At 43.8% G+C, this 15,480-nt stretch overlaps 1 protein-coding gene across 3 annotated transcripts in view; it reads left to right on the top strand.

The window, feature by feature from the left end:
• The window catches only part of LRRC8A (leucine rich repeat containing 8 VRAC subunit A), a 38,030-nt gene that overhangs the window by 19,662 nt on the left and 2,888 nt on the right, over positions 1 to 15,480 (top strand). For all 3 annotated transcript variants that reach the window (XR_013834677.1, XM_079961274.1, XM_079961275.1), the window contains one exon: positions 6,288 to 8,451. Coding sequence is in view for 2 of the 3 variants with exons in the window: in XM_079961274.1 (XP_079817400.1) it covers positions 6,295 to 8,451 (2,157 nt within the window). In the remaining variant the exon portion in view is untranslated. The remainder of the gene's footprint in view (positions 1 to 6,287; positions 8,452 to 15,480) is intronic.

A 15,480-nucleotide genomic window follows, 5' to 3' on the forward strand; every position in this document is an offset into this window, starting at 1 on the left:
ATCCTTGTCATATAAGGTGCCTACACTTGTGTCAGTGGATCTCAGCAACCCCTGCAAAGGGGAAACTTGTTTTCTGTGTCTCATCATGCACAAGTTGGTTACCTATAGGATCTCTTGTCTTGTAGATGCCTTAATGTCAGGGCCATCATCTGCCCCTGCCTCTCTGTCTGGCAGAAAAACAAGCCCATGCATACACACCGTATCTTGCATAGGTGCTGATTCAAACATTCTGCAGGTGTTTGTGTGCTTGAGTGCTTTAAACGTGAAGGTGAGCTGTCTGTCCTGTACTATTTTTGTTTTTCAGCTGTTGAGTGGAAAGGCTATTACAGGCATGTACACTCTCTCTTTGCTCAGTCCCTAAAATCCGGCCCTAAAGCAATTTGTTTTGCTTCCAGTGAAGTCATTAAACTTATGGAATGACTTCGGCTTGCACAACAGACCTTTCATTCTCCCCACTCGCCTAAATATTCTCTGGAGGGTTGGGGTGAATCCAGGTGTGGGGAAACTTTGGCTCTCCAGATGTTGCTGAACTACAGCTCCCTTCCGCCCAAGATAGCTAACAGCCAAGGATGATGAGAGTTGTAGCTGAGCAGCATCTGCAGGACCATAGGTTCCCCACACCTAACTTAGCCAGTAAGACAACTATTTATTGCTAGCCCCAAAGTGTCACACCCATTCTAAAATTCATTGCTATTGTTATAATAATTTTAAGGTCATATATAAAAAAAATAATGTTCATAACTGTATATATAAACCACATGTCTGAAACCCCATAGAAAAGGTCCTGAACAAATTGACCTCAAATACTTCTCTGCAAGGTCAAAGTGGGAAACCTCCCCATTGTCTCTTTCCTCACAGGTCCTGTCCTCACAAATCATGTCTTAAGGGCATATTCAAGATGTGAACAGGCTTGTGACCTGTGGCCTAGATTCAGGAATTGAGTAGTTATAATAACAAAAGAGTGGCCAAAACCCAGATAATGCAATCAGGTAACTTGCCAGACAGGAGATAAACAATGCACTCAGATTTCCGTTGTAGACCGCCTTTTCTGTGATGTAGGTATGCTGTTTCTGGGAGTGGTCTTGGTCTCCAGGGCGCATAATTTAAAATATATAAGGGCGAGCACACCTTTGTTCTGGGTGGTCCTCCTCTCTCCTGCGTGTGGGGGAGCACCCTGTTGCAACAGTTAATAAAGATCAGGCTTACTAGTTGCTTTGCTTCTCAGTATTCTCTGGTTGTTTTTTTATCCTACCGATAGAGAACCTACAAAATAACTCTATATGGGCTCTTGGGTACCCCATAAGGGAAAAGGAGCAGGTTTTTTTCTTATAACACTGTGTTTGTTCTTAAATTGTCTTGTTCAGTGCTACTAGAAAAACAAAGTTTCTTCTTGTTGATGTGAGCTGATTGGAGTAGAAGGGTTGGGTGTAATGCAATAACTCTTTGCAAAAGGTGAATTGGTTTTTACTGACACTTTTGTGCGATGAACCTGGAATCTTTTGGTGAAGGGGTGGTTAAGGAATATATTATAAAACATATAAAAAAATCCAGAAGGCAAAAGCTTGATGGAGAACTGTCAGAAAATTGGCTCTTTTTATGATTAGAGAATTAATAGTTCTAGCTCTTGTCATTCAGAGCCTGGGATGTGGTTTGGAAAGTTTTCCAGCTTGAAAAATTTCCACTGTTTCATTTTTGCATTGGACACCCCACCCCCCACCCCCACCCCGTTTCATAAGCTCATCAATAACAGTGGATGGAGGCCAATTGCAGATACGATGTAAGACCGGCTTGGCAGTATCAAAACTGTATTCCCCCCCCCCCCCCCCCGGTTGATTATTCCTGGCAAGTATATGACTCAGCACACAATGTGCAATTCTTGAGAAAATTAAAATTTATTAGTCTGCTAAAACTCTGTATTACATCTTCTTTTCTTAACACCTTTGCATCATTTAAGTAATATCTTCTAATTTTTACAAGTGTTCCAATAAAAACAATATTCATCGTGTAACATTAAGCATTGTTTACTTAAGAACCTGAGAAGGGTCCTCCTGGATCAGGCCAAAGGGGGCCCATCTAGCTTAGCATCCTGTTCTCACGGTAGCCAACCAGATGTCCCAGCAGCAAACCCCAAGTTGTGTTTCCCATCATCTAGTATTCATAGATACGCTGCCCCAGGGCATGGAGGTTCTGCTGTCACAGAAGACTTCCATATGGAGAGATGTGCTGGATTGGACCAGAGCTCCATCTAGTCCAACATTCTGTTCTCACAGTGGCCAGCTAGATGCCCCAATGCGAAACCAGAAAGCAGGACCTGAGCACAAGCACTCTTCCTTCCTATGGTTTCCAGCAACTAGTGTTGAGAAGCATTACTGACCATGGAGGCAAGCACTACTAGCCACTGTTGGTAGCCTCCTCCTCCTCCTCCATCATCATGAATTTGTCTAATCTTCTTTTAAAGCCATCCAGTTTGGTGGCCATTACTGTGGGAGCGACTTCTACAGTTTAAATATGTGCTGTATACTACGGTATTTCCTCTCAAAACATTTCAGATCGCATACTTATATATGGGGGGGGGTGGAGAGAAAAATCAACAAGAGTGATTTTTTTTAGCTTTGTTTATCAAAAACAAGTCAAATAAACATGCTAAATTAGATCACTCTTTAGGACCAGAATAGGGAAATCTGTGGCCCTCCAGATGTTCAACTCCCATCAGCCCCCATCAGCATGGCTAAAGGTCAAGGATGATGGGAATTGTCATCCAACAACATCTGGAGGGCCATAGCCTCTCTGCTCCTCTGGGGCATGAGAAAAAAAAAATGACGTAAATTACCTTGTGCAGATTTTGTTTTTGTTAGAAAAACTGGCATTGCTTCTCAAAGCTCAATTAATTGGTTCCGTTGGTGGATCAGACCTTGAAGTATTGTGTGTGAATGTGAGCAAGTTGTGCTACAAAGGGATATTTGTTGAGTGTCTCAAGTGGGTTGGTTGTTAAGCCGAGCTGACATCAAACAGAATGTGGGTAAGGGTCAAGTGAGAATTTCTGAAAGACTAAGGAAGAGCTATTGAGTTCATAGAGCAAACATCAGAACAAACAAACAACCCAACCATTTTTCAGTAGTATATAGGGGATGTTTGATCAGGATATGGGATTTATTGCTTCAGTAAATTTATGGGACCATCATATCTACTTAGGAAGAGAGAGAGAGAGAGAGAGAGAGAGAGAGAGAGAGAGAGAGAGAGACCCATTGAGTGGGTTATTTATTCATTTTCATTAAAAGCATTTCCAAAATACTTTAATATATAAATACATAAGTGGTATACAAAAAGTTATGCTTATATCCAACCATAGTCCTGCTCTGAGTGGGCCCATTGAAATCATTGGGCCTAAGTTTGCCATGCCCATAAATTTTAATGGGTGTCCGTAGCAGGAGTACTTGTTGGCATCCTTCTGTCTCAAGGGACAATGGAGTGCACCTTTGAAGGTGAAGTTGAACTGCTGCATTAGCAGCACTGAAGTGGCCTCTCCTGTGTGCAAGCCTGGGCTGTGTGTATGGAGGTCCTGGGCTGCTCAAAAGACAAGACACTTGGCTTCACTGATTTGGCCCAAAGGAAAGCAGAACAATGTGTTTGGCACTAGCCTGACTGCAGGATTTGCTGTAAAGATGCGTACAAGGCACCATCCAATTATCTTAGGGATGATCCCTGCCGCCCCCCCCCCCCCCGGCTGACTATAATCTTGTGAAGAGGGACAGTTTTGTTTCAATCAATTGTATGCAAACCTGTCCAGGAGCCTTTTTGACTGAAGAGGGGGTTGCAAATATCTCCAAAGATATTAATTTTTAAATAAAGCATTATATTGTAGACAATAGGATAGAATCACAAAATTGAAGAGTTGGAAGGAACCCCAGGGGTCATCTAGGCCAACGTCCTGCAATGCAGGAACAGAGAGTCTTGACATTTGCTTGGTTGCAGTGTCTCTGTGCGATGCCCACACCAGTTTATCCAGATGTGGCTGTGGGCCCCAGGAAGGCTGGTGTCTCTTGAGTCCCAGCAGAGGAGCCTACTGCCAGGTGGGAGTGGCCACAGCCAGGAAATAATCTTTTGATTTCCATCTCCTTTGCGTTTCCTTCCTCTTGCTGAGCTCAAGGAAATTAGAAAGAAAACGAACAGTGCTTCTTGCACAGAGACCCAAGTGACTTTATCCTTAGTGCCTATTCCTTTGCACGCATTTGCATCCACACACACAAAGCCCCCACCACAAAACTTTGTGATTTATACATGTGCACTGCACTCTGTCTTCTGCTTCTGCTTTTCAGTGTGGTTTTGCAGATACCAGGTAAAGTTTTGCATAAAGTTACGAGGCAGGTTATCATATCTCAGTGACTCTATGCTTGGAACAAAATTGGCTGGTTAATGTATTCCGCAACATTTCTCTGCATTGGGAACAACCGGTTTTCCTGCTTCTTGGAGGAGGACATAAAAAAACCAAAACCACAACCTCTGATTCTTTGGGTTGAATCCCACAAGATTACACTTGCAGTAGACCCATCAGAATGAATGTGCCAAAGTTAATTCCAGCCCCAAATATCTGAAAGACTGCCTCCTTCCCTGCAAGACCTTCTGGGTGATGAAATTGGCAAAGAGGGCCTTCTTGGTAGTTCCTCCACCCGCAGAGGCTCTGTGGGTGCCACCTTGGCAGAGGGAACTTTCTGCGGTGGCACCTAAGCTATGAAACTCCCTCCCCCCAGAGGTGTGCCTGGGACCTCCTTTATACAACTTCCTCTGTACCCTGGCCTTTGATACCTGTTGTGTCTGTTTTTAGGATCCACCTTGTTTTTATGATTGCAAGTTGTTTTAAATTGTTTTTGATACTATGGTTTAATGTTGTAACCCTCATAGACAATTACAGGATATTTTTAAGGAGGATAACAAAAAAGGCTTCTCATATTCCGTTTCCAACTTCCAAAAGGAAGTGATAGAAGAAAATACAAAATTATTTAAAAACGCATATAATATTCTTTTGGAGTGGGAGACCAAAGATGAAGAAGTAAAATCAATAATGATTAAATGGGCGCAAGATGTAGGACATAATATACAATTTCAGGACTGGATAAAATTGTGGAAAGTGAATTTGAAATTTACAGATTGCATATTACTGAGAGAGAACTATATGAAAATGATGTACAGATGGTATTTATCACCAGTTAAATTGGCAAAAATGTATAAAAATGAAAAGAAAGAGTGTTGGAGATGTGAAACAGAAGGTACGTTTTATCATATGTTGTGGGATTGTAAAAGGGTAAAACCCTACTGGGAAATGATATATAATGAATTGAAGAAAATGTTGAAAATAACTTTTGTAAAAAAACCCAGAAGCCTTTCTGTTAGGTATTTTAGGTCAAGACATACCAAAGGAAATGAGTACTTTATTTATGTATGCTACTACAGCAGCAAGAATGTTGATTGCACAAAATTGGAAGACTGGAGAAATACTAACTAAAGAACAGTGGCAAGAGAAGTTGATGAACTATGTGGAACTGGCAAAAATGACAGATAGACTAAGAGAAAAAGACAACAGAGACTTCGAAAAAGATTTGGAACCATTCATATTATATTTGCAGAAACAAAGAAAGTCAATAGACTTGATGCAGGATTTAAATAAACATTCACATTATTAGCATTAGAAAATGTTTAGAAGATAGTGAATTTACTGTTACTTTTATGTCTTTAGGCTTGATGTTATGTTATTAATAACTTTCTGTTAAGAGATAACAAAGTGGGTGAAAATAGAAACAAACCAGAAGCGGAAGTTGGGGGAAGCCTTGGAGGGGAGGGAGGATTATATAGTAAATGTTAAGAATTTAACATGTATGTAATGAATGAAAAAGAAAAATGAATAATAATAATAATAATAATAATAATAATAATAATATGTTGTAACCCGCCCTAGAACCTTACAGTGAGGGCCCCCTCTATATTATATATTTAAAGTGCTAGTTACTCTAGCCACTTTTGCCTCTACCCCCCCCCACCTCTGGCATGTGCCCCCCCAAAATTTGATATAAAGGGAATGCTGCCCTTGGACTGAAAAATCTGCCTCTCCGTCTCCTTTTGTGCAGTTCCATCGACTGCATGTATCTTTGTTGGAACTAAATGTATGATGATTTCAACCCTATCCTTTTGTTGTAATGTAACCCTTACCACCTCGTAGTCAGTTTGGAAATGTGCTGGTCTTTGTTGGTAACACCCTGCCTCTGTGTTTTTGTGTCCTCCTTCCCCCTTTCCAGGTGAACCATGATTCCGGTCACAGAATTGCGCTACTTTGCCGATACCCAGCCGGCGTACCGCATCCTAAAGCCGTGGTGGGACGTTTTTACAGACTATATCTCCATTGTGATGCTGATGATTGCGGTATTTGGTGGGACGCTGCAAGTCACCCAGGACAAAATGATTTGCTTGCCTTGCAAATGGGTCACCAAAGACGCTTGCAACGATTCCTCCAGGGACTGGCCGACTGCAAGCCTGGACACAAGTTATTTAAACTCCTCTTTAGTGGCAGCCATGGAGCCAGGCCCGACGGGGATCAAATATGAACTTGACAGGCACCAGTACAATTACGTGGATGCTGTGTGCTATGAAAACTGCCTTCATTGGTTTGCCAAGTATTTCCCTTACTTGGTGCTAATGCATACACTGATCTTCTTGGCTTGCAGTAACTTCTGGTTCAAGTTCCCACGGACCAGCTCTAAGCTGGAGCATTTTGTTTCCATCCTACTCAAGTGTTTTGACTCCCCATGGACCACAAGGGCCCTCTCTGAGACAGTGGTGGAGGAGAGTGACCCCAAGCCCACCTTCGGGAAGATGAATGGCTCCATGGACAAGAAGTCTTCCACAGTTAGTGAGGATGTGGAAGCCACGGCCCCGATGCTACAGCGGACAAAATCTCGGATTGAGCAAGGAATTGTGGACCGGACAGAGAACGGCGTCTTGGACAAGAAGGAAGGCGAGCAAGCCAAGGCACTCTTTGAGAAGGTCAAGAAGTTCCGGACACATGTGGAGGAAGGAGACATTGTCTACCGCCTCTACATGAGGCAAACCATCATCAAGGTGATCAAGTTCATCCTCATAATTTGCTACACCGTCTACTATGTCAGCAACATCGCCTTTGATGTGGACTGTAAGGTGGACATTGAGAGCTTGACAGGCTACCGTATGTACCGTTGTGCTCATCCTCTTGCCACCCTCTTCAAAATCCTGGCGTCTTTCTACATCAGCTTGGTGATCTTCTATGGCTTGATCTGCATGTACACCCTCTGGTGGATGCTCAGGCGGTCCCTCAAGAAGTACTCCTTTGAGTCCATCCGGGAGGAGAGCAGCTACAGTGACATCCCTGATGTAAAAAATGACTTTGCCTTCATGCTACACCTCATCGACCAGTATGACCCCCTCTACTCCAAACGCTTTGCTGTCTTCCTCTCCGAAGTGAGTGAAAACAAACTCCGGCAACTGAACCTCAACAATGAATGGACCTTGGAGAAGCTGCGCCAGAGGATCACCAAAAACTCTCAGGAGAAGCTGGAGTTGCACCTCTTCATGCTCAGTGGCATCCCAGACACCGTCTTTGACCTCCTTGAACTGGAGGTCCTGAAGCTAGAGCTCATCCCTGATGTCACCATCCCACCAAGCATCGCTCAGCTCACCAGCCTCAAGGAACTGTGGCTGTACCATACAGCGGCCAAGATAGAGGCCCCGGCCCTCGCCTTCTTGAGGGAGAACTTGAAGTCCTTGCACATCAAGTTCACGGACATCAAAGAGATCCCTCTTTGGATTTACAGCTTGAAGACTCTTGAAGAACTCCACCTGACTGGGAACTTAAGTGCTGAGAACAACCGGTACATTGTAATTGATGGCTTGAGGGAGTTGAAGAGGCTCAAGGTCCTGAGGCTGAAGAGCAACCTGACAAAGCTTCCCCAGGTTGTGACCGATGTCGGGGTGCACCTCCAGAAGCTCTCCATCAACAATGAGGGCACCAAGCTCATCGTCCTCAATAGCCTCAAGAAGATGGTTAACCTAACAGAGCTGGAGCTGATCCGCTGCGACTTGGAGCGCATCCCCCACTCCATCTTCAGCCTCCAGAACCTCCAGGAGATCGACCTCAAGGACAACAACCTCAAAACCGTTGAGGAAATCATTAGCTTCCAGCACTTGCACCGCCTCACTTGCCTTAAGCTGTGGTACAACCACATTGCCTACATCCCCATGCAGATTGGCAACCTCACCAACCTGGAGCGCCTTTACTTGAACCGCAACAAGATTGAGAAGATCCCCACCCAGCTCTTCTACTGCCGGAAGCTTCGGTATTTAGATCTCAGCCACAACCTCTTGACTTCGATACCAGCAGACATCAGGCTGTTGCAAAATCTGCAGAACCTGGCTGTCACAGCCAACAGGGTAAGAGAAGGGGATTGAATGTGGTGCGGGGGGCACAGAAGATATTTGGGCTGGGAGTGGTCTCCCAATATCTTTTGTACAGGGCAGGCCCTACCATTAGGCAAGGTGAGGCGATTACCTCAGGTGGCAGATGATGTAGGGCGGTGGCAGTGGCAGTGGCTGCGGCAGCGGCAGCCTCCTGGCTTAAGGGCAGAGCTGTGTTAGCTACATGGTGTAAGTTTGCTTCTCTAAGCTAGGCTACAACAGGTGGGTTATGGCAGAGTCATTGCTGCAATGTTATATTCTAGTTAAGATTGACTAGACCAAAGGAGCACTGCATGCATGGATTGGGCTAGGGCGCATTCTTCTGATGGTTGTTCTGAACAAGCTGCCAATTAGGGAGGACTGCCTTGAACTTATATAGGGATTTCAAACACACCGCACCAAGGGTCAAAAAACTTCAAAACATCTAATTCTACATACATCAAGAAAGGTTACAGGTTATTATGGGACGGAAACATGCATTGCTCCATACTGATATCATTTTACTTGTTTGTTTACTTCCCTGCTTTATTAAATTTGTATACCGTTATAAACAAAAATTGCCCTTTTCCCTTATGGGGTATCCAAGAGCCCATATAGAGTCCTTACATAGGTTCCCTATTGGTAGGAGAGAATAACAGAGGCCAACCAGAGAATATTGAGAAGCAAAGCAGCTAGTAAGCTTGATCTTTATTGATCTGTTGCAACAGGGTGCTCCCCTCACTTTTGAAATTCCCATCCTGTAGATCAAGACCAACCCCAGAAACATCATACATACATCACAGTAGGGGTGTAACCTAAGACCACCCCTCAGATACATCATACCTACATCACAGAAAAGGCGGTCTAAACAGAAATTTGAATGTTTTTCTCCTGTCGTTGTTTATCTCCTGTCTGGCTTGATTGGATTGCCTGGGTAGCCTGGCCAGTCTTTTGTAAAGATAAATACTTAGTTCCTGGGCCATGTCACAGGCTCACACCCTATTCAAACACAGACATACTCTTAAGACAGGATTTGTGAAGGAAAAGACAATGGGGAGGCTTTTCCATTTTCCTTTGACCTTGCAGAGAAAACATTTGGTCAGTTTGGGACAGTTTGGGAATCAAAATGGTTCCAGGTTTGTCTTCCTGTGCTGATCTATGTATGTGCTTGGTTGGTACACTTAAGAACATTTAACATGTATCTAAGACCTCAAAATTCCTATCACAATACCACCCTATACCTGTAGATCTCAGGGCGGTTCACAACATAAAATTACAGTATAAAAAACACAAAACACATAATAAAAATAAGAACAGAAACAAACCAATAAGCTCCCCCTTCCACAGCACATTTGAATGGGCATCTAATGACAATCAGCAAAAGAGGTTAAAGAACCCTTTTTGTCTGGTGCTTAAATGAAGGCGCCAGCGAACCTCCCTGGGGAGGAGAGCAACTACAGAAAAGGCCCATTCTTGTGGTGCCACTCTCCAGACCTCTCCAGGAGCTTCAAGGAGATGCTGATTTTACACCCTAGTGTTAACATTAAGAAAACATCCTGGCTGGCCATTTGTGCCACTTTTAGGATCAGAAAAGATTACATGTTTATATCTTGGAAAGGAAAGCATGAGGGTTGCAAAATGCAGGCACACAGGAATTATTCATTTGACGCATTCTGTCTAAAAGTTAAATGCAATTAACATTGAAACAAAAGCAAAATCTGTCTCTAATGTCTAATCAAATTTCTACATCAACATCAATGGACAGGGCACATTTTTTGGTCCTGTCTCCTCTGTCATCTTCTGCACCATCACCCCAACCACGTCAACATGAAACTTTCCTGACTGAATCGGCTCTTGACGGTTTGATTTCTTCCGTAATTGTTGCAGTAGCAAAGACCTGTTTTTTGTTCTTTTGATTGACTGTTCCGCACACAGGCACTGTGTACCCTTTGGGTGTGGACTTGCTTGTGGAGCTTAAAATACAAAGCGGAGAAATGCTACTTACAGGGGGGTGCAACATGACCATTCATTCTTGGAGTATTTGCCTAGCACTGAGCCTTTATTATCAGTATTTGCCCAGCACTCAGCCATTGTTTTCACAGTATTTGCCTATCACTGCAGAAGCCAAATGCTGTGCTTTGATGAACCTACTGGGCCCCGGCTTACCCTAAATAGTGTATGATTTATCAGAGCAGCTCTGCTGCTAGGCTACTGTGCTTCTTTTTCCCAAAAGGCACACAGGATGTTACTTAGACTTAGACCACTGGTTCAGCTAACGATTGGAGGATGGATGGCGTTTAACAGATTGGGGTTGAATCATGACAAGGCAGATGTACCGTTTTGGGCTGGCATGGGCTGACATGGGCTGGCCGGCCGTGGGGGACTCCTTGGTCCTGAATGGAGTAACTGTGCCCCTGAAGGACCAGGTGCGGGAGTCATTTTGTCACAGCTGTCCATAGAGGCACAGCTCCATCTGGTACGCCCACTGAGGCCCTACCTGCCCGCAAACTGTCTCGCCAGAGTGGTGCATGCCCTGGTTATCTCCCACTTGGACTACTGCAATGGACTCTACGTGGGGCTACCTTTGAAGGTGACCCAGAAACTATACCAATTCCAGAATGTGGCTTCCAGTATGTTTCTGAGTGCAATTCAAAGTGTTGGTGCTTTGGCCTTGGCCCAGCATACCTGAAGGACTGCCCCCACTCTCACTGCTCAAACTGGACACTGAGGGCCTTATCAGCAGTGGCGCCCTCCCATCAGATGTCAAGGAGATTACACAACTTTTAGGAAGCCCTGTATCAGGAAGTTTTATATGTTTGATGTTTTACTATGTTTTTAGATGTATTGTAAGCAGCCCAGAGTGGCTGGGAAACCCAGCCAGATGGGCACGGTATTACTACTACTACTACTACTACTACTACTACTACTACCACCGTATTGTCTATACTGTCATGTAGAAGCTCTCTAAGCTTTTCAGAAAAGGGTGGTGTTGTTTTCACCAGCCCTACCTAGAGATGCTTCGGGGCATTGAACCTGAGACTTCTGCATGCAAAGCAGATGCTCTACTACTGAGTTACAACCCTACCCCTAAATATTAAGCATGACCCTTTCCCTAAAAAAATAAGTAAGATTCTAGTGCTCGTAGTTCTGAATATAAAGGGCTGAATTAAATAGGAATGCCAGAAGTTTCCTGAGTCGCATCCTTGGTCCATCTAGCTCAGTATTGGCAATAGTGATCGGTAGCAGCTCTTCAGGGTTTCAGGCAGGGAACCTTCCCAGCCTTACCTAGACATGCCTTTGGGGATTGAACCTGGGACCATTCTACGTGCAAAACAGGTGTTCTGCCACTGAGCTACAGCACAAGAAGACAGATTCTCTGCTCCAAGGATCTCTCACTGCATCTCTTAAGGGACAGAGAACCAACCCAACCTTTCCACCACTTGGTAACACTTAGCAATTTGGCTTCCCTTAATGCTGCACATACCATTTGGTGGCAAACAGTTTCCAGTTTCAGTAATGTGTAAAGGTCTGCCGCATTTTTTCTTTTGCATCTTTGCCTTGCAAGGGATCTAGGCGTTCCGAGACGGATCCCAATAACTGCTGGGCTTTTTCCTTTCGTTCTATTTTCAGAGTTGGAGAGCATCAATTACTCCTTTCATTCCAGTATACTTTTGGTGCAACCTGAGAGCTTTCTGCACTTGGCATAAACTCACTTATTTAGTCTGCAAAGAGCTTCCTGAATCACTAAATTAAGACTTCCATCATGCAGGCAGGACTGTTAGCATCTGCAACCTTTTTTCTTTCTCTTCCTCCCCAAGCTGCTCTTTTTTTCTAATTTTTTAAGCATCCACTCTCTGAAGGCAAAGCCAGCTTGCTGGTGGGTTTTTTGTTCTGTTCTGTTTTGTTTCTGCATATAAGAGGTTTGAACAAAGGCATTGGTATTACAGTTATGTTGAGCCCCATCCTCACCAAATGGGTCAACATGGCTGGCTGCATGCTTAATCAAGCATTGATTTCTCTCCCTTCCTTGCCTCCCAAACCTTGGCTCTGAAGGTTGCCTTGAAGAGAAATATGGTTGGCCACTATGAGAACAGGATGTTGGACGAGATGGACCATTGGCCTGATCCACCTGGCTCTTCTTATGTTCTTAGTCTGTTGTACTAGTGTAGAAGGAAGTCTAGAAGCAGTTTGCTTGCCCACCTCTCTTTAAGCTGTCTCCTCACTAAGGCCTCATCTGCACTATACATTTAAAGTGGTATTTTCCCCAAGCCTACCTGGGGATGCTGCCAGGGACTGGACCTAGGAGCTTTTGCCTGAAAAGCAAGTGCTCTACTACAAGTGCCTTTTCCCTAAAAAGTCCTCATAACTTCATAACTAGGACCTTCTACATGCAAAGCAAATGGTCTACCATTGAGCTCCTTCCTTCTCCTTAATAGCACAAAAACCAATGTTTCAATGTATGCCGTTGATTCCCTCCCGTGAACTACTGACAGTCTGGAAACATCCCTCATCCTCAGTAGCTAGCTTATAAGAAGCTAAGAAGCAGGGCTGGGTCCCATCACCTGTTTTGGCTTCTTGGTTTTTGTTTTCTTGGAAATAATGTGTTGATCTCATTAGCTCTATGACAACAAAGGATGCAAGTTGGAGAGCCATGGCTACGGTGGATAAATTAACAAGTTCCCCTGCTTCTCCACCCTGAACAAGATGCTTCCTGTTTTCTAGTATGGTTTTGTTTTCTTAGGAACACTGTTTATTAATAGAGAGTGATTTCTCTAGGGCAGATCTTAGTTAGCCACAGCAGTGTCATGGCAGGATCTCCCAGAAGATATTTCTGTGGTCCAAGAGTTAAAGAACTGTTTGAACGAAGAGCATATTTGCCTGCAGAGGAAGATTTGCTTGGCTAAACATCAGAGTTTTTCTGGATCAGTACAGCTGCCCCCTCCTCTCCCCCATGGCTAACCAGATCTCAAGTGAATTTCAGACCTTCGTTTTCAGCAGTCATCGTTTTCATGCATTATAACTGCTCCATTGCTGTTTTATAATGGTTACTCGAAGCATCTGAGCAAAAATTCACTTAATGCCCTGCTTAATGTGGGATCTGGTGAAATCTCTGCAGTTGTGGCAAAGTCATTCACACTTAATTTTTTTTAAAAAATAAAACCTATACATTGCTTGATTGTAAAGAAACCTCAAAGCAGTTTACAAAAAAAGATAAAACAATAAAATTGTTGGTTAAAAAAAAACCCAACCCACCAAAATTTGTTAACACCTTCAATAAATTAAAATCAGCAATAAACTAAAAATGGGTATATCATGCAACAGCATTCTTGCTACCCGGGTATGTTTTGTTTATGGGAATATAAGAATGCCAACCATCCGATTGCAGGATATTGCTTCGTAAGCTGTAAATGCTTACCCTAAAAACATACCGGTTTTTGGATAGAATGAACTATGGCCATTGATAGTAGTTTTAATCACAATAAAGTCAACTTTTGCCAGTGTCAGTCTAATGGCTAAGCTGGCATTTTGCCAACGGGAAGGTCACTGTGGGGACTGACTGGCAGGAGATGGAACCTCAGATCATTATTGATGCATAGGGCAAAGGTATTATGTATTCAGCGCCTGCCCATCAGAGAGAAGCTGTCCTAGTCACTCACAACAACTGCTTGCATGGTCACCTTCTGACGAACTGCCAGGTCTGCCTCCAGAAAGTGGTAACTGAGTGTTGGAGCATAAGGCTCAAGCCTTTCTGAAGTCCAGTTGCAAGTCACAATGCAGCATCACAATATGCCCAAGAAAACTAAAAGCTGTACCGAGTTTATTCATTATACAAGCTAAGGATTAAAAACACCCATTATTCGGGGTTTTCTTATAAATCCCATGACTGCTTGTGCAGGCTTTGCAACCCCTGGTTTGGGAAATGCTTCTGCAGAAGCATGGCAATTCTGCCACTGCGGTGTACCTACTCAAAGCCCTACAGCACACCAGGATAAACTGAAACAACTCACATATGGAGAGCATAGCAACAGAGTGTTAGGAGACATCTGTACCAACCAAGTGTCTGCCACTAGATTATGGGCTCTAAAGTGTCTTGCGCCTTCCTGATATTTACTTTTTCATCACATTTATATCTCACATTTCCTTCTCTCGGGATCTCAAGGTGGCAAGCATAGTTCTTCCCATTTTATCTTCCCAACAACCCTGTGAGCTAGTCCAGGGAAAGCATTGGAAACCCCACCGCAAAAAAAAAAATCCCATGGGTTCAGTTTGGATTGCCAAAATAATCCAGGCCCCCAAAGAGGACATCTTTATTAAGAGCATTGCTATGTGTTGCGACCCATAGAACCAGTTGTAGAGTTGGAAGGGATCCCAAGGGGTCATCTAGTCTAACCCCCTGCAGTGCAGGAACCTTTTGCCCAAATATTTCAAATGGCAGTATTTACACACTTATTCAAGCAGAGACTAAGCCAATGGGCAGTTATGTCCATATATGACGATCTTCCATATATGGCAAAGGGGTTGTTAGGTCCATATTTCTTCTGCTGGCTTATACTGGTTTAATCATGATTCATAGCAATTTCCTTTTCCTTCTTTCCCTCCTGCTTCCTCCACAGCTATAGCAATAGCTGTAGTATACATGCTGTTCCACCCTTCTCTCAGGGTTGTCTTGCAAACACAGTCTTTACATTCCAAATGTCAATTGCTCAGCCCTTCTCCCAATTACAGTACAGTGGTACCTCTGGATATGAACGGGATCCATTCTGGATCCCTATTCGCATCCTGAAGTGAACGCAACCCGCGATTCGCCGCTTCCACACTTGCATGTGACATCATTTTGACTGTCTGCACATGCGCGAGCGGCGAAACCCGGAAGTAACGCACTCCGTTATTTCTGGGTTGCTGCGGAACGCAACCTGAAAGCTCTCAACGTGAAGCCTATTTAACACGAGGTATGACTGTAGTTGTAAACGGATTTAGAAGCCACTTAGGCATTTATTTTGTTTGTTTGTTTATTAGATTTTATAT

This window comes from Podarcis cretensis, assembly GCF_951804945.1.
Source record: "Podarcis cretensis genome assembly, chromosome: Z".
NCBI lineage: Eukaryota > Metazoa > Chordata > Lepidosauria > Squamata > Lacertidae > Podarcis > Podarcis cretensis.